At 39.6% G+C, this 20,879-nt stretch overlaps 4 protein-coding genes and 1 non-coding gene across 26 annotated transcripts; 4 read left to right on the top strand and 1 right to left on the bottom strand.

The window, feature by feature from the left end:
• The first annotated feature begins 27 nt into the window (after window positions 1-27).
• On the top strand, window positions 28-2,012 carry LOC103847141 (uncharacterized protein At5g23160). Its single transcript, XM_009124186.3, has 2 exons — window positions 28-1,099; window positions 1,333-2,012. Exons 1-2 carry the CDS (start codon window positions 737-739, stop codon window positions 1,753-1,755), a joined length of 786 nt encoding a protein of 261 aa, XP_009122434.1. The 5' UTR covers window positions 28-736; the 3' UTR covers window positions 1,756-2,012.
• A 1,122-nt stretch (window positions 2,013-3,134) lies between these two features.
• Window positions 3,135-4,737, top strand: LOC103847140 (ATP-dependent Clp protease proteolytic subunit 2, mitochondrial). Its single transcript, XM_009124185.3, has 2 exons — window positions 3,135-3,671; window positions 4,147-4,737. The coding sequence occupies exons 1-2, from the start codon at window positions 3,368-3,370 to the stop codon at window positions 4,557-4,559; spliced, it is 717 nt and encodes a 238-aa protein (XP_009122433.1). The 5' UTR covers window positions 3,135-3,367; the 3' UTR covers window positions 4,560-4,737.
• Window positions 4,738-5,008: 271 nt separating this feature from the next.
• Window positions 5,009-13,152, top strand: LOC103847139 (protein HUA2-LIKE 1). Of its 22 annotated transcripts, none has more exons than XR_628741.3 (15): window positions 5,009-5,471; window positions 5,948-6,024; window positions 6,250-8,040; window positions 8,125-8,629; window positions 8,847-8,955; window positions 9,138-9,250; window positions 9,328-9,515; window positions 9,611-10,343; window positions 10,447-10,738; window positions 10,882-10,974; window positions 11,085-11,162; window positions 11,272-11,448; window positions 11,922-12,074; window positions 12,530-12,606; window positions 12,964-13,152. XR_628741.3 is itself a non-coding variant. In XM_009124184.3 (12 exons), the coding sequence occupies exons 1-11, from the start codon at window positions 5,361-5,363 to the stop codon at window positions 11,153-11,155; spliced, it is 4,083 nt and encodes a 1,360-aa protein (XP_009122432.1). In that variant the 5' UTR covers window positions 5,009-5,360; the 3' UTR covers window positions 11,156-11,162; window positions 11,272-11,452. The 22 variants fall into 22 exon arrangements, 1 of the variants encoding a protein (XP_009122432.1); XR_628740.3 differs by having other exon boundaries at window positions 12,526-12,606; XR_001956765.2 differs by having other exon boundaries at window positions 12,905-13,148.
• Window positions 13,153-13,393: 241 nt separating this feature from the next.
• On the bottom strand, window positions 13,394-15,947 carry LOC103847138. Its single transcript, XM_009124183.3, has 3 exons — window positions 15,387-15,947; window positions 14,625-14,755; window positions 13,394-14,514 (listed from the first exon to the last, which is right to left on the bottom strand). Exons 1-3 carry the CDS (start codon window positions 15,681-15,683, stop codon window positions 13,680-13,682), a joined length of 1,263 nt encoding a protein of 420 aa, XP_009122431.1. The 5' UTR covers window positions 15,684-15,947; the 3' UTR covers window positions 13,394-13,679.
• A 906-nt stretch (window positions 15,948-16,853) lies between these two features.
• TRNAA-AGC lies at window positions 16,854-16,926 on the top strand. Its single transcript has one exon. It is a non-coding gene; the product is annotated as a tRNA-Ala (tRNA).
• The last annotated feature ends 3,953 nt before the right edge of the window (window positions 16,927-20,879 follow it).

Raw genomic sequence — 20,879 nt, 5'->3', positions numbered from 1 at the left:
CTATACTGCCTTAATTAGGACATGTGATTGACCATATAATGCATTTTCCAACAAAAAATATAGTTTAACATTTATAATCTTATCTTGTAAAAATATCTTTTACTGTCAGCTATTTTCATTAAGCTACATTGATCTGTCGGAATAATATTCTAGTTCTTTCTATTGGGAGAGTTGGGGAATATAATCTTAAATTTAGAATACAAATATCAAAAGTGGGAACAAATTCTCTATTTCTTGCTTAATCATGTTTCTCGTTGGATAAAGACATTACTAGTATTTCCCCTGTTGGTTCAATAATATGTTCTTAATTTATTTTCTTTTAAACGTAACTATAATTAATTTTTGCTTGTATTTTTCACTCTTAATTTATCTGTTTCCTCTGAAAAATAATCCATAACAATTTTTTTATGTGATATTTGTACACTTCACTTTACTTTTTTTTTTTGAATGAAATGTTAAATTTATTCAAGAAAAAAAACTCCTTTTGCACAATATAATGTATGTAACTTAAGCCAAAAGTTACACTAATATACACTTCAATTCACTTTACGATAATAAATATCCATCCAAATTTTGGTAGTAATAAAGTACGTTACCGTGATTCGAAACTGTGTCAATACTAATAACATTATTTTAATCAAAATAAAAAAAAAAAGGATAAAACCCAACCGCTCCGAGCGATATTTCAAAGTCTTCGCACGAATGCACAGTTTCTCTTTCATTCAATTCGACTTCAATGGCGAAAACCGATAAGAGAGCCCGAGAAAGAAACGGGCCTTCTTCGTATTTTCTAGGATGTTTTGGATTTTCCCGTAAAATATACTCCGACAACAAGGGGATGTTTGAGACGGACAAGGGTGGTGAGATGCATACGAAGATGAAGAAGAAGAATAAGAAGCCAAGTCGGTGGCTTCTATGTTCTAAGTTTCGCTCGAAGAACAGAGAGATCAAACCGGCGCCCATCGAGGAAACGGAGAAACAGACTTTGAGTGTGGAAACTGATGATAAGAAGAAACCCGTCCCGCTGATAAGTCGTATGGCTGATCGTAAGAATATTCCGGCTGGTGAGAAGACCGCCGTGAATCATGAAACAAAAGAGGTATCTTTCATAGAATCTCAAAAGACTTCTTCACGTTTTGTTTTGTTTTGTTTTTTTTGTCGTAAATCATTTTCAGACAATTAAACTTCTTTGATGTCCAGTTTGATTTTTGTACCTATGATTTTTGAAACGTAAAAACATTTGGGAATCTTCTGATGCGACACTAAATCGTTTTATGATTTGAATCCATTTTTTTTTTTTTTTTTTTTGAAAAGTTTATTCTTGTTATTCAGACAAAACCGAAGGACTTACAAGTCGTAACCACCGACCGATCGAAACCCACTGAGCCTTCCTCCAGAAGAGACACGTGTCCTGAACGTATATCCAACTCAACCCGTTACGGGAAACTCGACATGAAACCGTCTCGGGAGAAAAACGGGCCACGGGTCGAAAAGTTTGACCCGGTGATTGGTATTTCAGTCATTGTATTGACGCTGGTGATTATGCTAGTTTGGGGTCGGCTCTGTGCGATTCTATGTACATCCGCTTGGTGTTACTTTCTGCCTCGTCTTAGAGACGCAGCCGCGTTAGCAAAACGCAAACGCAGCGGTAGCGACGGTTCTTCGTGTGTGCCTGATTTGAATTCAGAGTCGTATAAAAGAAAAGTCGTTATGGACGGGTTTCTTGGCCGGCAAAATCGCGTTTCATTGTCGTGACGATCTCTCTTTTTTTTTTTAAATATGTTTCTATATTATAATGGGGTTGGTCAAATATTTTTTTTGTTTTCTTAAGCAAAACAGTGTATCCGTTTAATAACGATGATTGATCGATTGTGAATGGATACATTAAGTGGATAGTATATTATCCGTGGTTTTTTGGAAGTCAATATTTAGCAGCCGTGGTCGTTACTCTAGAGTGTTCGTTGTACTCACTACACAAAATAATTTTTATAAGTGTTTCTGTCACTTTTCTTCTTCTTATAAGTTATGTACTTAATGGTAATATATATATAGGAAACCCGATCAGAAAGTACAAGAGTTTGATGTTGATGGGCGTCTTGCTTCATGTTGCTTCTTTCCTTTGTGTAATTTATCGATCTTGCCTAGGACCGTATAATCCCTTTAGCTTAGCTTGCAATTTTTTCATCGCCTGTTAACGTTGATAACAGGCGATGTCATAAAAAAAAGTTAATAGCTCCATGGAGATTATTTGCAATATTTATTATATTTATTTATAAGGATTTTATTTGCAATCATTTAGTGCGCAAATAACGTTGTTTGGTTTTATATTTGTTATTGGGTTGCTGGTGCCCGCGTTTTCCCGTTCTTTGGGCAGATGTGAATTTTGTGACAGTGACATAGCCAGCCAGACAGTATAAATATTTAATACATCGTGTGACCAAAGTCTCAGATATATATCACCGTTGATCTTTGCTGACTTTTCTGGTTCATTTGCCTCAAATAATTCTCTAGATCTTGATCATGTTTGCAACAATAATCAGTTTAAGAACATCATATATCCTCACCAGCTTAGGGGGGATAACTGGACAAGCTACAAAGGCTCCGTCAGAGACGGTCATGGCCCAAAACAGATGAACCATCTCGTTTCGACTGCCATTATAGGAGATATTTAACCGATATAGAGATTTGTCTTCAGTCTACTAGCAAATATATATTTTATAAAAAGTTAACCAAATCATACTTTGAATGCAAATTATTTTTGACATATTCAAAGCCGGTTCTTCCAACATCATATATCCTCACCGCACCGGCTTAGGGGGACAACTGAACAAACTATAGACACTCCATCAAAAACGGTCATGGCCCAAAGCAGATGAACAATCTAATTTCGGCTACTATTATAGCATATATATGTAACTGATAGAGAAATTTGTCTTCAGTCTACTGGTCAAATATATATTTTATAAGAAGTTAATCAAATCATACTTTGAACGCAAATTATTTTTGACATATTCAAAGCCGACAGCTTCATATATAGTATTTCTCATGTTCTATAAACTATAATATATAAAAGTTTTGATCTTATATATGTATTTTATACTTAAAACCAAAATGTTAGATAAATAGGATAATTTCATTTTTATATTTAAATTTTGTTTTCATTGTAAAATTTATAAAAAATTATATTCATAACAAATTCTAAACAAACATTTAGCCACTGTAAAAAAAAAAAAAAGAGAAATGTAGTAAAAGAAACTAAAATAAAGACTATAGAATTACGGGAAAAAAAGAATGCATAAGCTACTAGTCAGCGTCTCCTGCATATCTTCCCCTCTTTCTTCCAAGCACAACCCTAGAAACTCGAGTCATGAGGGGTCTGATCTCCGGCGCGAAGAGGCTATGGACAACACCACCACCGACGGCGATAGCCACCGCCATAGCGAGAAGAAGCTACAGCGTAATACCGATGGTTATCGAGACTTCATCGCGAGGCGAGAGAGCTTACGATATCTTCTCGCGCCTGCTCAAGGAGCGTATAATCTGCATCAACGGCCCCATAAACGACGACACGTCACACGTCGTCGTGGCTCAGCTTCTCTACCTCGAGTCCGAGAATCCTTCGAAGCCGATTCATATGTACCTCAATTCACCAGGCGGACACGTCACCGCCGGTACGCTTATCCGATTTACGGTTACGATCTCTCTCTGTAGTGTTGCGAATCTCCACGGATTCGATTGCTTTGTTCTTCAGCTTGATCTATAATCTGTTGCTTGGGATATCATTGGATCTGAGTTTGAGAATCTACTCGTGCTTTTTGTAGAGGATGATAGTGATTAGTACTAAACTTAGTTGATTAATTCACCAGGCGGACACGTCACCACCGGTACGCTTATCCGGTTTACGGTTACGATCTCTCTGTAATGTTGCGAGTGTCCATGGATTCGATTGCTTTGGATCTATAGTCTGTTGCTTGGGAAATTATTGGATCTGAAATTGAGAATCTACTCGTGCTTTTGTAGAAGATGATAGTGATTAGTATCAAACTTAAGAAGTTTCTGGAATATTCGATCATCTGTGTAAAAAGTTGTTGATGAATCTTCTTCTTAGTGATGAAATGTTGATCCGTTATGGTTATCTTGCAACAGGTCTTGCGATTTACGATACTATGCAGTACATTCGATCTCCGATAAGCACGATTTGTTTAGGCCAAGCTGCGTCCATGGCTTCTCTGCTCTTGGCAGCAGGTGCCAAGGGACAGAGACGGGCACTTCCAAACGCGAGCGTCATGATTCATCAACCTTCAGGAGGATATAGTGGACAAGCTAAGGATATGACTATCCACACGAAGCAGATTGTTCGTGTTTGGGATGCTTTGAACCAGCTGTACGTGAAACACACGGGGCAATCTATTGATGTGATTGAGAAAAACATGGATAGGGATCATTTCATGACTCCTGAGGAGGCTAAAGCGTTTGGTATAATAGACGAAGTGATTGATGAGAGACCATTGGAGCTGGTGAAGGATGCTGTTGGAGGTGAAAGCAAAGATAAAAGTTGAGAGAAACTGGTAATCAAAGAAATAAACTTTGTTTCTTCTCCTTTTTCTCCTTTGCTCTTGTTAGAGATTTATTTTCCATTGATGATGATGGTGATGATAACCTCTGGAAAGGGGTTATTTCGCAGACCTTTTTCACTTTTCCTCATATCAATCCATTCTTAAGACTGTTTTCGCTTTAGCTAAATGGCATTGGTTTATCCATTCCAGTTGCAGTCTCATCAACAATAACGATGTGAAGTCGCCTAGTCCCCTATAAACTGTCTGCTGCTCACAACTCTAGTAGTAGTACATACTCTCTTTTGTTTACTTGATCACCTTTTGATACCTCTAGACTCAGAAAAATGAAGTTTTTCTCTTCATCTATTGATGTTTTTTTGTGAAAAGGGGCAGGCATTAACAAAAGTTAGTAAAAGGCAATTTTGTAAAAAAAAAAATTAATTATAAAAGAATAAAAAAGGAAAAAAAGTGATATCGTTCTCGTTTCTGTGAAGAGGGGGAGGGAGAGGAAAAGGCGGCGACGTGAGTAAACCAGTTTCGCTTTAGCTTCTTCCTCTTCACAAAATCTCCCGACTAAAACTTTCGCTTCCTCTTTGCTCTAATTCCCTTCGATTCGACTCTTACCTCTGTCTCTCTCTCTTACTCGTTTTCGCTTCATTGCTCGAAGCCCTAGCGGTCTCCATCAGCGGATTCTACGGCGGAATCAATATCCGGTGAAGAGTCGAAGTTTCTCTGGGCTTCGGCGATTTCGTTTCGGTGTTTCTATTCTGAACTCAAAATTAGGGTTCTTATTCAGAGTCGCCGATGGCTCCAAGCCGTAGAAAAACGGGGAGCAAAGGCATCGCGAAAGGAGAGTTGAGACTGGGTGATCTCGTTCTTGCTAAAGTCAAAGGCTTTCCTGCTTGGCCTGCTAAGGTGCGTCTTCTGCTCTCTCTCTCTCTCTCGCCTTCATTGCATCTTTGGTCATGATCATGTTGTTTTTTTTGGGTTTTGCACATACTCTTGTCTACTCGCTTAACCTTATAGTTCCTACGTTTGTCTTTTTTCGGGGGTTAAGCTTGGTTCTACGTAATTGTGTTTTCTTTGTGTTAGTTTAGTTTTATGGCGTTTTGTTTATTGGCGGATTGAATTTCTCTAAGGTTCTTCTGGATAGCTCCAATGCTGTGTTTTCTCTTCATACACAATAATGCTGCTTTTATTGTATGCCGAAGCAAACTTTTTCTTATTTTTGTGCTGAAGTTGTGTGAAGCTCAAAGACAGTAGTATAGTCCTCTAGCTTATTGATATGTAGTATCTCTCATGGCCAGAGCGTTTGAATTGCTATTGAGCTGCGTAGGATTGTTCATTTTGACTTAACTTAACTTCTGTAAAGTAAATGTTTTGTGTTTCAGATCGACCGGCCCGAAGATTGGGATCATGTACCAGACCCAAAGAAATACTTCGTTTATTTCTTTGGAACACAGGAAATGTAAGCATGCCTCTTCTGTGTCTATTGATTGTTGGTGGTTTTAGATTTTTCTTACCACGACTTAGAAAGCTATATGCATTTTTGTCTTGTCAATTTGTTATGTTACTGTGATTTGGTAGTTCCTTTCCTGATTGCAACATCACTTCTTTGTTTCTCCTTGTTGTTTGATTGTGATTTCGTTTTCTCAATATTAGTCACTGACCAAGTAATCATACTTTGATGCAGAGCTTTTGTTGCGCCTCCTGATATTCAAGCTTTCACTAGTGAGGCAAAGAGTAAACTGTTAAAAAGATGTCAAGGTAAAACGGTCAAGCACTTCGCACAAGCTGTGGAGGAGATCTCCGCTGCATTTGAGAAGTCGCAGAATCGCAAGTCAGATAACTTGGGTAGTGAGGCGCTTTTGAATGCTGTTGAGCCTAGTTTGACCAAGGCTAAGGCATTGGATGAAACAGATCATAGAGACACTGGTGATGATGAGAATTCTGATAAGTTTGATTCTAGGGCGGATCCTGGTCTCCATAAAGTAGTTGAGAATAATGGTGCTGAGACAAAGCCTTGCATAGGAGAGGAAGATTCATCCCCGGGTGGTGACGGACAGGAGCCTGGCTCGGATAAAAGATCTAAAGATGAGGTTCTTAGAGCCAAGCGTCTGCCTGATAGTCGAGCTGCTACAGATAATAATCCCATTGGTCCTAACCAGAAATTAAAGGGCAGTAAGAAGGAATCTTTTGACAAGAAGGTGGTTTCGGATCTTAATATCGCTGGTTGTGAAAGCTCAAAAATGTTGCTTAAAGAGAAACCAAGCGCCGGAGTCTCGAGTGATAAGCATGAGCATGCAGTTGGCTCTAAAAATGGGAGTTTGGGGAAGAAAAAGAGGTCTGAAAGTGAACTTGGAAAGTCTGCATCAGGAGAAGGTGAGAGTCTACGTGCTGCTAAGAGACAACGACCTGAAGATCCTAAGGATCAAAAACCATCCAAGAGCAAGCGTCTTCGTCCTGAAGGCAAAGCTGAAGGATCTGATTCTACTGGCGTTGTGTCAATTCGAAAGCGTGAGATTGTTGATAAGGAAATGGTCGGTTATACAAGGCGTCACAAACAGACAGTTGAGCACACAAAATCTTCCTCCTTTTCTGGCTCTCGTGATAGAAAGGGAGCAAATCATCCGGAACGGAAGATTAGTTCATCTTCTGCTGAATGTGTGAAGGTTTCAGCTGCTCAGCTGCCTAAGAGACGGAGGGCAGTTTATATCTATGATGAAGATGACGATGAAGAGTCAAAGACTCCGGTGCATGGAGGAGATACCAATGTTCGCAACGATACTTCAGCTTCTACTGATGGTCCTAAAAGTGCTAAGGCGTCCCATGATACTTCTATTAAAGTGAAGCGATTTGAAGGATCTGAAAAAAGTGCCGAAACAGGGAAGGTACCGCTGTGTAAACATAACAAGGAGGCTTCACTTACACTTCCTGATAGCGTGGAGGGCCTTTCGTTCAGCTCGCCTATGGGAAAATCTGTGACCGAGTTACCCCCAGAGAATGTCAAGCCAATCTTAAAATCTCCTAAGAAATCCCCCAAGCTGATTACATTCAAGAAACAGGTGAAGGGACAAAATAAAACTGCAAAAGTCTCTGGTGCAGGAATGCCAGATAGCGTGGAGGGCCTCTCTAACAGGTCGTCTATTGGAAACCCAGTCATCAAGTTACCCACAAAAAATGTTAAGCAGGTCTTGAGATCTCCTAAGAAGTCCCCTCAGTTGGTTTCAACTAAGGATCAGGTGGCAGGACAACATAAAATGGGAAAAGTCTCTGGTGTGGGGATGTCAAAAAAATGCCAAGGTGATTCTACTAAGGATGCAGTGGCTGGTTCTGATAGAGCTAGCTCTTCTCAATCTCAGGCAACAAATCAGAGAAGAAAACCAGCTTTAGGGGAAAAACAAAAAAACACTCCAAAAGTTGCAACTCGTTTGAACGATGCTGGAGTGTCAAGAGACACATCTGCTAACTTGTCCGCTGGGATGTATGTTTTCGTATTTCCCCATGTCATTGATATGTTTTTCTTTCGCTTGGAGGTTATAGTCTTTGTGTTCTTTTCGTATTGTAGGATTGGTGGCAATCAAGAAAATGGAAATACCCCATTGATCAGTTCTGGGTTGCCAGATTCTTCGTCATCTATGAAGGTTCTGATTGCAGCTGCCCAAGCTAAAAGAAAACAAGCACATACACCTACTTCACCGTCTGTGAATCTGGACAATACGTTCTCTGGCATCGGTGAAACGCATCTGAGAAATAACAGCCCTTCCATGGTTCAGAAAGTTTCATCTTCTGCTGGCGACGCCATGGTGATTGTTACTCTGGGACACGAAGAACAGACGACTCCATCAAATCATGGAAACCAGTCCGGATCAAGTAACCAAGCTGGGATTGAAGAGAATGAAGAGAGAAGAGTTAGCTCAGGGCATATGTCAGTTGGGGATGCTGTCACTGAGGCTGCAATTTCACGAGATGCTTTTGAGGGAATGATAGAGACCTTATCCAGAACGAAGGAAAGTATTGGACGTGCAACACGCCAGGCTATTCAGTGTGCAAAGCATGGGATTGCCAGTGAGGTACCTAATAATATTCAGCAACATTTTTCTTTACCTCTTTATTAAGACTGCCAGCCAGGGTTATCTATGATAAACTTAAGAATAGACTGCAAATGAAGTTTCAATTTAGAAAGATACCTTTGCTACGGTCAAATGTTTTGAGAGAACTATCTACAGCGTTTGATATGTGAAATTTAGGAGCAGCTTTTGACGTTTTTTGTTTTTCTTTTTTTTTTAGGTTGTGGAACTTCTCATACGAAAGCTAGAAAGTGAGCCTCTTTTCCGACGTAAAGTGGACTTGTTCTTTCTCGTTGATTCGATCACACAGTGTTCCCATAGCCAAAAAGGTAAGCTTCCTCCTGAATGGATGCAGCAACTCTTTTCAGAAGGTCGATTTTTTTAGGTGCTTAGGTATATGTATACTGTTGCTGTCTTTCTGTCTACAGCCAAAGATAATATATCTGTCTGTCTTATGTATATAACTGATAATATTAGTGATAAATCATGATGCATGTGAAATCTTCTTTAGGTATAGCTGGCGCGTTGTATATTCCTACTGTGCAGGCAGCCTTGCCACGCCTTCTAGGTGCTGCGGCTCCGTCAGGGACTGGGGCTCGTGAAAATCGCCATCAATGTCGCAAGGTTTTTTGCTCTTTGTTCGATCGAGGGCACTCTCATGTTTTTGTTGTTCAGAGTCAATAATCTCTTACTTCTGCTAGGTGTTGAGGTTGTGGCTTGAAAGGAAGATTTTTCCGGATTCTCTCCTGCGTCGCTATATTGGTGATATTAGCACCTCTGGTGGCGATGCAACTGCAGGGTTTACCTTACGACGTCCTTCTAGATCTGAGCGTTCTGTAGATGACCCTATAAGGGAAATGGAAGGGATGCTTGTTGATGAGTATGGGAGGTATGCATTTTTTTCCGGTTTGATATAGTTTCTGATGGGCATGTGGTTAGAGACAGCTTTATTGCGGTTCTGATACGTTAACTTCTTTTCTGCAGCTATGCGAGTTTTCAGCTACCTGGATTTTTATCTTCTCATACTTTTGGAGAGGGTGAAGAAGATGAGGATTTTCCAACCACATCACGGGAAGTTGAAAACACACAAATTGAAGAATCAGCCCATGCTTTAGGAAAATTAAAGGCAGGTGATAGTTCGGGTGATAAAACTCCATGTGTTCTAGAGGCTGTCAATGGTGTGCGTGAAATGGAAGATGCTTCTTATCAGCCAAGAGATGAAGAACGTTCGTATGATAGTTCAAGTGATAAACCTCACTGTGTTTTAGAGGTTGGCAATGGTGTGCGTGAAATGGAAGAAGTTTCTTATCAGCCAAGAGTTGAAGAACCATCGTATGTTTGTGGGACTGGAGCAAAGGAGGACTCACCGACTGTAACCACTGCAACTGAGCCTTTTCCAGAGGGTTCTCCTCCGCTGCCTCATGAAACGCCTCCATCTCCCCCTCCCCTGCCTCCTTCCCCTCCACCCTCATCCCCGCTTCCACCTCCATCATCTCCACCGCAGCTGCCACCACCCCCACCTCTCTCTGAGCAACGTTCACCTCCACCACTAGCTCCTTTACCACCTCCCCAATCTATAGCTACACCACAATCATCCATAACTCAACCGTCCAAGCCTAGCTATCCTTCGTTACCCCTTCAACCAGGATTTGCTCCTCCATATCCAGTATTGCAACATGAATACCAGATATCTACACAGCGGTCTGGCGTTGCCACTGTAAGCACACTGATTTCTCTCGTTTTCTGATCTAGTCATCTTGTAATTGCTCAAGCTACATTCGCTTGTACTTTTGATTTGTAAACATAAAGCGTCATTACAGAACCAACTACTACGGCCGAGCAGTGCCTCTTTCGGACATAGCCCAGGGACTAGGCATCTCGCTCCAGCACCATCCAGCCATTTTTCGCTTCCAAGCCGGATTGTTGAATTACAACCCCAACGCTCCTCCTTTCCTCATCCTTGCCCTTTTCCATCTCAGTCAGTTGATGCGCCGCGACATATGAATGAGGATCCATGGCGGTTGCCTTCAAATGCACGTCGTGCAGATACTCAACATGGAGCCTGGATACGTGGAAAAAATCCACTTCCAGGCTCTCTTACGGTTACAGATGGTATGTATATGCGAGAATCATTTCAAACCTTTGTATGTCAGTTTGTTCATGTACATGTCGTCTACCTATGAGCATTATGCTGCATCAGTTGGTTATACTTCTCCCTTTTTGTTTGATACTGGTGATCTTCTTTGTAACAACAGGTTTCGTTCAGCCTCCTCCAGAAAGACCACCTTCAGGGTCAATGAGCTATCAACCTGCTGGTAATAATATGCATGCGGGCCCTACAATTTTAGGTGAGACGATCTATCTCGATCCATCTGAATTTAGCCGATCATAAAAGAAATTGGGATCTGTTGCGTTTCCCTGTAATGTTTAACTTCAACGTTTCAATCTGTTATTCAAGGTCATACTACTTCGCAGATGCTACCATCTCGGCCTGACGTACCTTCTGCGGCTTGTTGGAGGCCTTCTTGAAGTTAAGGTAGAGACAACCTTTCGGTGGTTCTTTTACACTTCAAATAGCAAGCTGCTAGTGTTTCATTAACATGTTTCACCTCTAATTTTCTTATTCCTGGATTGTTATCAAACAGTTTGAAATAGACTTCTCACCCTTCCATGGAAGACACTTTTTTGGCGGTATATTCACTTCCAGAGGCATCAAAACTCTTCAGGCTATTGTCAGGATACTGCTGTATATTGTAAATTTTCCTGACAAATGTTATCACCGGATCATGTTCTTCACAGTATATGCCCTTGTTTCTAATTTGGTTAGTACTACTGTGCCAATAACTACACAGGTTTTTCTAGTTAAACGAGGTTCAACTCTTATTAATATACTGGGTTAAATCTGCTGATAAGAATCATAAAACTAGCAACTGTCTTTACTTGTATTTGAGACACTATCTTGAGAAATGCTCACCCGATAAGTGTAGTGTCTGCAGTCTGCACATAGAAGTACCTAAGTTCAAAGTAGATTCAGTAGTGAGGCAATGACAAGTTCCCAAGTATTAAGTGCAAGTCTTTAATTTACTCTTAATATTGGTTCCCGAAATGGTGACATGTTTATTTTGTGTTTCTTGTTGTTTGTGAGTAAAGTCACTTTGAAGTTATTTGGTGAAGTCTGTACTGTTCATCCTAGACGAGATTACTATATTAGATAACTGCTTTCTCCAAAAGAATAGTGATGCGATGATGCTCTTCTGCTCATTAACTTAAGTTCCATTTATGCTGTTCTTGGCAGGTGTCTCTTCTCTGCATAACCTAGGTTGTCCTCCCTGGAGCTGTAGCAGGAACATGAAGCTTGCATGTATAAACAACTGCGACTTCATTCACCGGATTTTACAAGTATCCATATTGAACGCACTGCTTATCTGAAGTTTGTTGAGGACTTGAGGTATTAGTTCCTCTTTATGTTTCTCAACCAAACTTGTCTATGGCTTTTAGTTCAGTCTATAGGGTTTCCAGCTCCCATGAATTAATAACATCCTTTCAAGTCATGTTTGTGCTGGTGCCACCGTGAAATTTTGTTCCAAACAACAGTGATTACTGTTTGAGAAGACCTACCTCCTGTTTTCACTTTTGTGCAAGTACGGATTGAGAATTGCGAAGAAACAGAAACATGGATTTTTTTTTTTTTGTGTTGTGTTGGTATATCGGTTGGGATTTGGCTTCCCTGAGCGAATAAACTAACTCAACGAAGTATTGTGCATTTGTGTGGATTTTTGATATTGACTATAGAATTTACTATATGAATGATTTAAGTTCCTTGATCTCTATGTTGTCTAGAATTCTTAGTCTTTCTTATATCTGGCTTCATGATTAACACTCAACTGCATTGTCTCTAGCTAGGTTTACACTTTGGAACCCGGGATGGTTGAGTCGTGGAGATGAGTCCTGGTTGGATCAAGTTTTTGCGTAATGTTGAGGTAAAGACATTGAGCTGGATGAGCCTATAAAAATAGAAGATTGGAATCTAACAGAAACGTATTTGATCATATACTTAATTGATTTCTTAGGTAACGTATTTTAAAAACGCATATCCGTACTTTTGGTTTTGATCGTTCCCCAAAAGTTGTGGGACAATGAACTAGTAACATATGAAACGGTTTAAAAGAATGTTCTGCAAAATAAAAAAATTTAAGTTCAACTCATAGAAGTTAATTCTCGAGACTATGTTGTTTGTTACCCATTGTGCTATTACGTTTTACTTTACATCCACAGCAGAAATCCACTTCTGTCGCCCGTACTGCTAGTGTTCAGGTTGCTTTTCATGGTTATGGCAGAAGTGGAAGTGTTAAGGGAGACTAACGATGATGAAGGTGCAGCAGTGTTGACGACATTTTTTTATCATGCTTTTAAATGTTCCATTTAGTTCAACACTTGCAAATTTGTATGCTTGTTTTTAAAACTGTGGATTTATGCTTTATATTTTTAGATTGTTGATGAAATATATATTACATTATTTTACATAACTCGCTCGACTGATTATTTCCGGGACTTTCAGAGCGGTGGAGCTAACACGTTCACACGGTGCCTTTGTAATTTAGTCAACGATCCGACAGCTCAAACCTGACTTAGTGGAAAGCATTATTCTTTTTTTCCCCGAAATATAAAATGGAATAAATAATAGTAACAGTGTAATACAAACGAACAATTTAATAAATTATTAAATAAATGCATGGAATACATTTAGTAGTGTGTAGCAATTCATCATATTGGAAAAAAAAAATTGGACTACGCTAAGACAAGGTACAAAGTATTTTATAACTTACATAAACGTAGGGAAAAAAAAAGCACACAATCATTACATCACTATCACAAGCTTTTTCTTCCTTCTTTATAATTTTTCTCAATTTGGAAGTTTTTCTTTCTTCCTCTGAAATTTCTCTAAATCTATTTACTCCGCATTTAGGCTAAAATAGCTTCTTCTGCTTTTTGATTTTGTATAGTTTCCAAAAAAAAATGGGACAGTTAAATAACGAGAAAAGCTGACCTTGTTTTAATCCATAGCAGTCTTGTTTTTCCGACCTGTTAAAGGCTTTGGTAACCCATCAAAGATTGAGCTTGTGATAGCCGCAGGTGTAAGCAAATCAGGCTTCAAACTCCACTTAGAAGTCGGCCATAGAGACAGCGATGATGAACCGTTACTGTTGTTACCTTCTGGATCTTGTAGACTCGATGCACTCGACGATTTTCTCACACTGCTAAAGCTGTCTGAAACTGGAGCATCCATCAAGTTGATTGGTACAGGATTGAAGTTACTAGTCTCAGATTCTGCTGATGATAGATTAGTTCTGCTCGAGGCTTTCGATCTCAAAGCTAAGCCTTTTCCAGCTATCGATAAAAACCCGCCATTGCTGCTGCTGTTCTCTTCTTTCAGCAGAAGCTCTGGCGTCCGGGATGAAAAATCTGCTTCGGATTTTTGGCGTCTTCTTCTGAACTTATCGGCACTCGTTTCCTGAGCGGTGGTGTTGTTGTTGTCCGGTGATTGGTTAACCTCGTCGAAAAGTGCATTGGCCAAGCTTCTGGATTTCCTGTGGTGGTTTAAGGGAGTGTTTGTGGAAGGGAAAGGTCTGAGGTATTGATTATTACTACCGTTGCTGGAGAAATGATGATGAGAAGTCTCTGTCTTGTTGTTGTAAGTTCCCATCTCCAAGAATCCTCCTTCGGAAACTGTTCTGTTTGCTGGTTTTAGCCCGTAGTAACCTTGAAGGGAAGACATGGCTGGAGAAACTTTCTTATCCGAAGATTTTAATCTCAGAGACTGGAATGAGTCGAACATATCGTTGTGGCTATCGTTTGGCGGTTCCAGTTCGTGGCATGAACATCCCTCTCTGCAAATAAAGATCGCATGAGAAGAGAACCAGTTGATATTGAATATGGAGCGCAACCAAAGGCTCTATCTTTGGGAAAATTAAGAAACAAAGTTTAGTTAATAAAGTACCCATGGTGTAAGGAGCCATTAGATAAACAAGGAGAAGGAGGATGTCTTCCAGGTAACGGAATCTGAAGAGACTTGAGAGCAAACATTTGAAGATCAGTAACAAGTCCATTCATCTTTTTCACATCTGCAACCTGAAAGCAGAGGCATTTCCAACAACACAAAATCAAAATCAAAACATTAAAAAAAAACAAAACTTTTTCCTCCTCATGTGTTCTTCATCATCATATCATGCCTCAATTCAAAAATAAATAAAATCTCTTTAAAATCTGTAACTTGAAAGCAAAGCATCTTAATAACACAAAAAAAAAAAACAGAACATAAAAACCAAATTTTTTTTTTTGTTCCTGATGTGTTCATGCCTCAATTCAAAATAAATAAAATCTTTTTAACATCTTCAACTTGAAAGCAAAGCATTTTAATAACACAAATAAAAACAGAACATAAAAACCAATTTTTTTTTTGTTCCTCATGTGTTCTTCATCATGCCTCAATTCAAAATAAATAAAATCTTTTTAACATCCTCAACTTGAAAGCAAAGCATTTTAATAACACAAAAAAAAAATAAACAGAACATAAAAACCAAAACTTTTTGTTCCTCATGTGTTCTTCATCATGCCTCAATTCAATTTTTTTTTTTAAATATTCATTTCTACCAACACTATTAATTAAACCTCTAATTAAAAGTCCCATTCAACAACAACCTTTTAGCAAATTCCAAACCTAATCTCATCATGGCAAAATATCTTCTTCTTTTTATATTACCTCAACGCCGTATTTAATGGCAATGCCGGCGAGAGTATCGAACTTAGAGACGCGGTGCTCGATATATCCCCGGTCCGGCGAATTGGAGCCAGGAAACGGCGGGGAAGAGCTGGAAGGTGGAGGAGACGAAGTCGGCGACGGGATCCGAAGAATCTTAGATCTAGAAGGACTCTTCTCTCTCGAATTCTCCAACCGATCTAAGAATCCACCGTAACAATCATCATCACGGAACTTTCCGTTGCTGTATTGCGGAGTCCCGTTGCGATTCGAAAGCCTTCTCTCTCGATCCATAAACATAACAATAGTCTCTTGACCTCTATCCTAAAACTAGATCTGATCAGAATTCAAACATCAAGCTCGAGGGGGAACGAAAACGAACGGTGAGGGAGAGATTAAAGGAAGAGGCGTTGAGCGATTAAACGAAACTCGTGGACTAAAGAGTCGATTTTGAGTTTTTCTTTCTTTTTTTTTTCGCAGATTTTACGGGGGAAACGAACGAGAGAGATCTCTGTGCTCCTCCTCTCTCGTCGCATCGGTGGGGAATTATATCTAATTTTTATTTTTAATGAGAGCTCAAAAATAGATGAGGAACGAACATACACTATCGCATTATTATTATTAAGAAATTAAGAATATGCTTTTCTAAAATAAATCGCTTTACAACTAAAACAAATTGACATCAATTTTGCTTTTCGACGTTAATAATTTGTTTTTTTTTTAAATCATTGCATTTTAAGAAACATGTAAGCAAGTTTTTTTTAATAATAACACTAAAATGTTCGAATATTATTAAAAAGGAATTTGAGATATTTATTGAGATTTTGATTCGGTCAAAAGAAATTTATCTAGTGGATAATAGGAAGAGCTTATAAAGTCAAAAAAACCAAGTCTGTATGTTTGACAAAACAAAATGTCGGCGAGGGGCAGAGTCTAGCTAGTTAAATCACATTCTTCTTTACACAACTAGTAATAAATAAAACAATTAATTACAGACGTACGGTTTAATTAAACACATTCCTAACCTACCACAAACTCAAGAGAGAGACAGAGAGTGGTCACAGTGGTCCAACCTCTCTCTCTCGTATGGCTTTAAATGCTTGGTTTGAGACAAATGTCAGGTTACTTTGAGTCCTTTGAACGTTGGTGATCCTACATGACGATTATATTCATACAACGCAGTATGAAATGTTGTTTGAACATTTGTGTTGAAGCCTGAATGCGTGATTATCGATCTCTCCGTTTACCTCCAACTTGCAACTCTGACATCAAGTATCTCCCAAGGGTTCAGTTCGATGTCTCATTGTATGAGTTATGTCTTGGTGGCTAGCTTCCTATACATAGTAAAGCTTGTTGAGGTTTATTCAAGTTGTTAGAGGGGTAATATACCGTTGGCTTATATGTTTATTTTACATCCAGTCAAGAATGTAGTTCGATACTATTATTACAATATGTTTATAAAGAGACATCGGTGATGTAGCTCAGATGGTAGAGCGCTCGCTTAGCATGCGAGAGGTACGGGGATCGATACCCCGCATCTCCATTTTTGTTTAAGAAGTAATTTTTGCGACTCGTCCATAATTGGCCTCTTATATAACACAAGCAACTGAAACAAAAAAATGACTTTCTCTCTCTTCTCTCTCTTCTCTCTCTTTCTCTCTCGGCGATTTTTTCGCCTCAAACACAGTTCTTTGTCTCTCTTTGAGAGTATTTGTCCGACGGTTAATTCCCTTGAATCATGGGTTTTTCATGTCGGTTTTTGTCCGTTGAGTCAACCCTCTGGCGGTTATCATATTGACATCGTTTGGGAAGAACGGTTTCTCAAACCGCCATGGTTATATAAAGGGGTTTTCCACCATTCTAATCCCTTTGTTGTTCAAATTTCACGTCTACGAAAGATGAATGACAACTTAAGAAGAAAAATGCAAGAAATTGATTTAGGTGTTCATGAAGCACCGATTGCTTTACCGGAGGCGATTTGTGCTCAGGCAGTACAATCGAATCGGTTCTCAATTGTGGGAGTGCTTGTCAACCCTCAAAAACAAAATATGAGAGCTCTAATTGGACAGATGCCTCGTCTGTGGGGGCTGGCTGATGAAGTCGTGGGTCGTATTGTAGAGCCTACGAAATTTCAATTTGTTTTCCGGTCAGAGGAAGCCTTGAATCTCGTCCTCCGTCGCGGTCCGTGGTCTTTCAGCGAATGGATGCTAGTGACTCGTCGATGGGACGCAACCTTAACTCCAAACGATCTCAAAATCATACCTTTCTGGGTGCAGATAAGAGGCATCCCTTCGCAGTTCCTCAACCGACAGATGGTGGAGTTTATTGCTGATCGTATTGGACCTATTGGCCAAGTTCGTGACATTGAATTTGATGAAGCTGCGAATCTAACAGACTATGTTCGTGTCAAGATTGACTGGAACATTGATCATCCTTTAAAGTTCCAAAGGAACTTCCAATTCAACGTTAACGAAAACACTACGTTAAAATTCCGTTATGAAAAGCTTCGGAATTTTTGCGTTAAGTGTGGAATGCTAAGTCATGAGGCGAAGGATTGTCCTCAACGCGACCTTGCAGATGACATGCCTGATGATTCTCCAGATCCCGATGGTAATGGCAACGATGGTCAGTTTGCTCCACCGGAGGCCCATGTTCCTGATGATGTTGATACACACTCTGCTCCGGTTACTGGAAAGGTGTTTCCAAAGGAGGAAGCTGGTATGAAAGGCGACCCTGGATCGACCTCTGCTAATGATGAATGCAAACCTGTTCTACCGCAATTTGACGTCGACATGGCTGTGGAAACAATTCGTTACATTAAAGCAAAATTGGCTAAAGGAAAGTTTCTAAAGGGAGAGTTACGTACTTGGCTGCAATTGCTAGACAACGCTGAAGCGGGCCCACAGGAAACCAAGACGGTACCACCGCTCTCTGGTTTTGTACGGATTAAGATCCCAGATGATGATCCTGTACATATACCAGGACTCGATCACATCCAACATCAACTCAAAGAGGAGGAGTTCACTGTTATGTCACCAGATTGGCCGGTGATTCAGAATTACGAGACGTCTTACAATCCTATGGAACCGCGTGGGGCTGAGGAAGAGTACATGAACGGCTTTGACGAGTATGTGAAGGAAGAGGAGGACTTCTTTGTTAAAAAGCGTAAGCGTGTGGAGGTTGTGGATTGGGACATTGAAGATTCACCAACAAGTCGGTTGGACCTGTTTCCGGCTTGTAAGAAGGAGAAGATCGAGTCGATAGACTCTTGCTCTGGTAATGACGATGACGGAGGCGCGGGGGGCCCGGTACCCCCATTGTTTCCATGAAGATCATCTCCTGGAACTGTCAGGGCCTCTGTGCGCCGCTGACGAAAGATCGTCTGAAGGAGCTTTGTCTCAAAGTTTCTCCAGATATCTTATTTCTTATAGAAACTATGAATAAGAATGATGTTGTAAGAGATGTTATTGTCTCTTTAGGGTTTGATTACACATGTCTAGTTCCTCCTCGTGGCAGAAGTGGAGGTTTAGCAGTCCTTTGGAAGAAAGATGTTGTTGTTTCTAAGTTGTATGAATCACCAAGACTCATTGATCTTTATGTTCAATACAATGGTTTGAATTTTTATTTGTCTTGTGTTTATGGTGATCCAAATCAACAATATCGACATTTACTATGGGAAAGAATACAGAGAATTGGAGTCTCTAGAAATGGTCCTTGGCTTTTAGTTGGGGATTTTAATGAAATTCTAAATAATACAGAAAAAGATGGAGGTGTAGTACGGGATGAATCTACTTTTCAAGACCTTCGCAATCTATATGTAGCCTGTGACTTATGAGATTTACGTTCTACTGGGGACAAATTTTCGTGGGTGGGTAAACGTAAAACACACGTTATTAAGAGTTGTCTTGATAGAGTGGTAGCAAATTCAGAATGGTTATCTTTATATCCAGCATCAGAAGCAGAGTTCCTTCGATTATCAGGATCTGATCACCGTCCGGTTGTTACTACCGTGTCTTTTCTTAATCAAAGTCATAAGAAGCCATTCCGGTTTGACAAGCGTTTATTCAAAGTCAAAGATTTTAAAAAGTATGTTGATTCGGGCTGGAATTCTTTGGGTGGAGGACGATAAATCCTAATTGGAAAGAGGATAGCAGATTGTAGAAAAGCAATGTCAGTTTGTCGTCAGGAAAATAAATTAAACGCTGCTAAAAGAATAGAAGATTTGCAATATGAGTTAGATTTTGTTTTAACGTCTTCGGGTCCTATTCGGAGTCAAATTCCAAGAATAAAAAAAGAGCTCGCGCAAGCATATCGAGACGAGGAAACCTACTGGTACCTCAAAAGTCGAAATAATTGGTTAAGTTGTGGTGATCGTAATACTAAATTTTATCACGCCACAACTAAAGCAAGATTTTCTCGAAATAAAATCCATGCCGTTCATGACGTAAATGGTTTCGTATATAAGGGAGATGAGGCTATTGGTAGACATGCTGAATGTTTTTTCAAAGAAGTGTATCGTGGAGGGAATACATCACTACTTCCATCTGTTTTTAAAGACTTCAAGCCAACGGTGACTGCCGATATAAATGATGATATTACTAGGGATATTTCTAACGAAGAAATACATGCTGCAATTTGTCACATTGGTGCAGACAAAGCTCCAGGCCCGGATGGGTTAACGGCTCGGTTTTATCAACAATGCTGGGATATCGTAGGAGAAGCAATTTGTGAGGAAGTTAAAGGTTTTTTTGCTACAGGGAAATTATCGCCAGGACTTAACCATACAAATATATGTATGATACCAAAAAATAAGTGTCCTCAAACACTGTCTGAATTTCGTCCAATTGCTCTCTGTAATGTCCTCTACAAAATCATAAGCAAGATTTTGGTTTTTCGGCTGAAATCTTCCCTTGACAAAATTGTCTCGGATTCACAAGCAGCTTTTATTCCAGGTCGATTAATCAATGATAATGTTATGATTGCCCATGAGCTTATGCATTCTCTTAAATCAAGGAAACGAGTGTCTCAGACATATATGGCTGTTAAGACAGACATCACTAAAGCTTATGATCGTGTTGATTGGAATTTTCTCGAAGGTACCTTACGAGCATTTGGATTTGCAGAAAAATGGATATCTTGGGTAATGGCTCTGGTCAGTACAGTTGAATATTCAGTGCTTATTAATGGGGTTCCTCAGGGACATATCATTCCACAGCGGGGGTTACGTCAAGGAGATCCATTATCTCCATATCTATATATTCTCTGTGCTGATATTTTGAGTCATCTAATTGATGTTCAAGTTCGGCGTAAGAAAATAAATGGTATTAAAATTGGACAAGGGACTCCATCTATTACTCATCTATTTTTTGCGGATGACTCTCTCTTTTTCTGCATTGCTAATCAAAAAAATTGCAAAGCTCTAAAAGAAGTGTTTGATATCTATGAAAAATGCTCTGGTCAAAAAATAAATCAAGACAAATCAGTAATAACTTTTGG

Source organism: Brassica rapa, chromosome A10 (genome assembly GCF_000309985.2).
Source record: "Brassica rapa cultivar Chiifu-401-42 chromosome A10, CAAS_Brap_v3.01, whole genome shotgun sequence".
Lineage (NCBI taxonomy): Eukaryota > Viridiplantae > Streptophyta > Magnoliopsida > Brassicales > Brassicaceae > Brassica > Brassica rapa.
Note: the sequence above shows the minus strand (reverse complement) of the source record. Positions and strands in the feature narration are given on the sequence as shown.

Coding starts and splice junctions, on each gene's coding strand:
- LOC103847141 (XM_009124186.3), top strand. CDS start 737: ATGGCGAAAACCGATAAGAGAGCCCGAGAAAGAAACGGGCCTTCTTCG. Junction 1,100..1,332: donor TGAATCATGAAACAAAAGAG/GTATCTTTCATA, acceptor CTTGTTATTCAG/ACAAAACCGAAGGACTTACA.
- LOC103847140 (XM_009124185.3), top strand. CDS start 3,368: ATGAGGGGTCTGATCTCCGGCGCGAAGAGGCTATGGACAACACCACCA. Junction 3,672..4,146: donor AGGCGGACACGTCACCGCCG/GTACGCTTATCC, acceptor ATCTTGCAACAG/GTCTTGCGATTTACGATACT.
- LOC103847139 (XM_009124184.3), top strand. CDS start 5,361: ATGGCTCCAAGCCGTAGAAAAACGGGGAGCAAAGGCATCGCGAAAGGA. Junction 6,025..6,249: donor TTCTTTGGAACACAGGAAAT/GTAAGCATGCCT, acceptor ACTTTGATGCAG/AGCTTTTGTTGCGCCTCCTG. Junction 10,975..11,084: donor TGCGGGCCCTACAATTTTAG/GTGAGACGATCT, acceptor CTGTTATTCAAG/GTCATACTACTTCGCAGATG.
- LOC103847138 (XM_009124183.3), bottom strand. CDS start 15,683: ATGTTTATGGATCGAGAGAGAAGGCTTTCGAATCGCAACGGGACTCCG. Junction 14,756..15,386: donor CCATTAAATACGGCGTTGAG/GTAATATAAAAA, acceptor CTCTGCTTTCAG/GTTGCAGATGTGAAAAAGAT. Junction 14,515..14,624: donor AATGGCTCCTTACACCATGG/GTACTTTATTAA, acceptor CTTTATTTGCAG/AGAGGGATGTTCATGCCACG.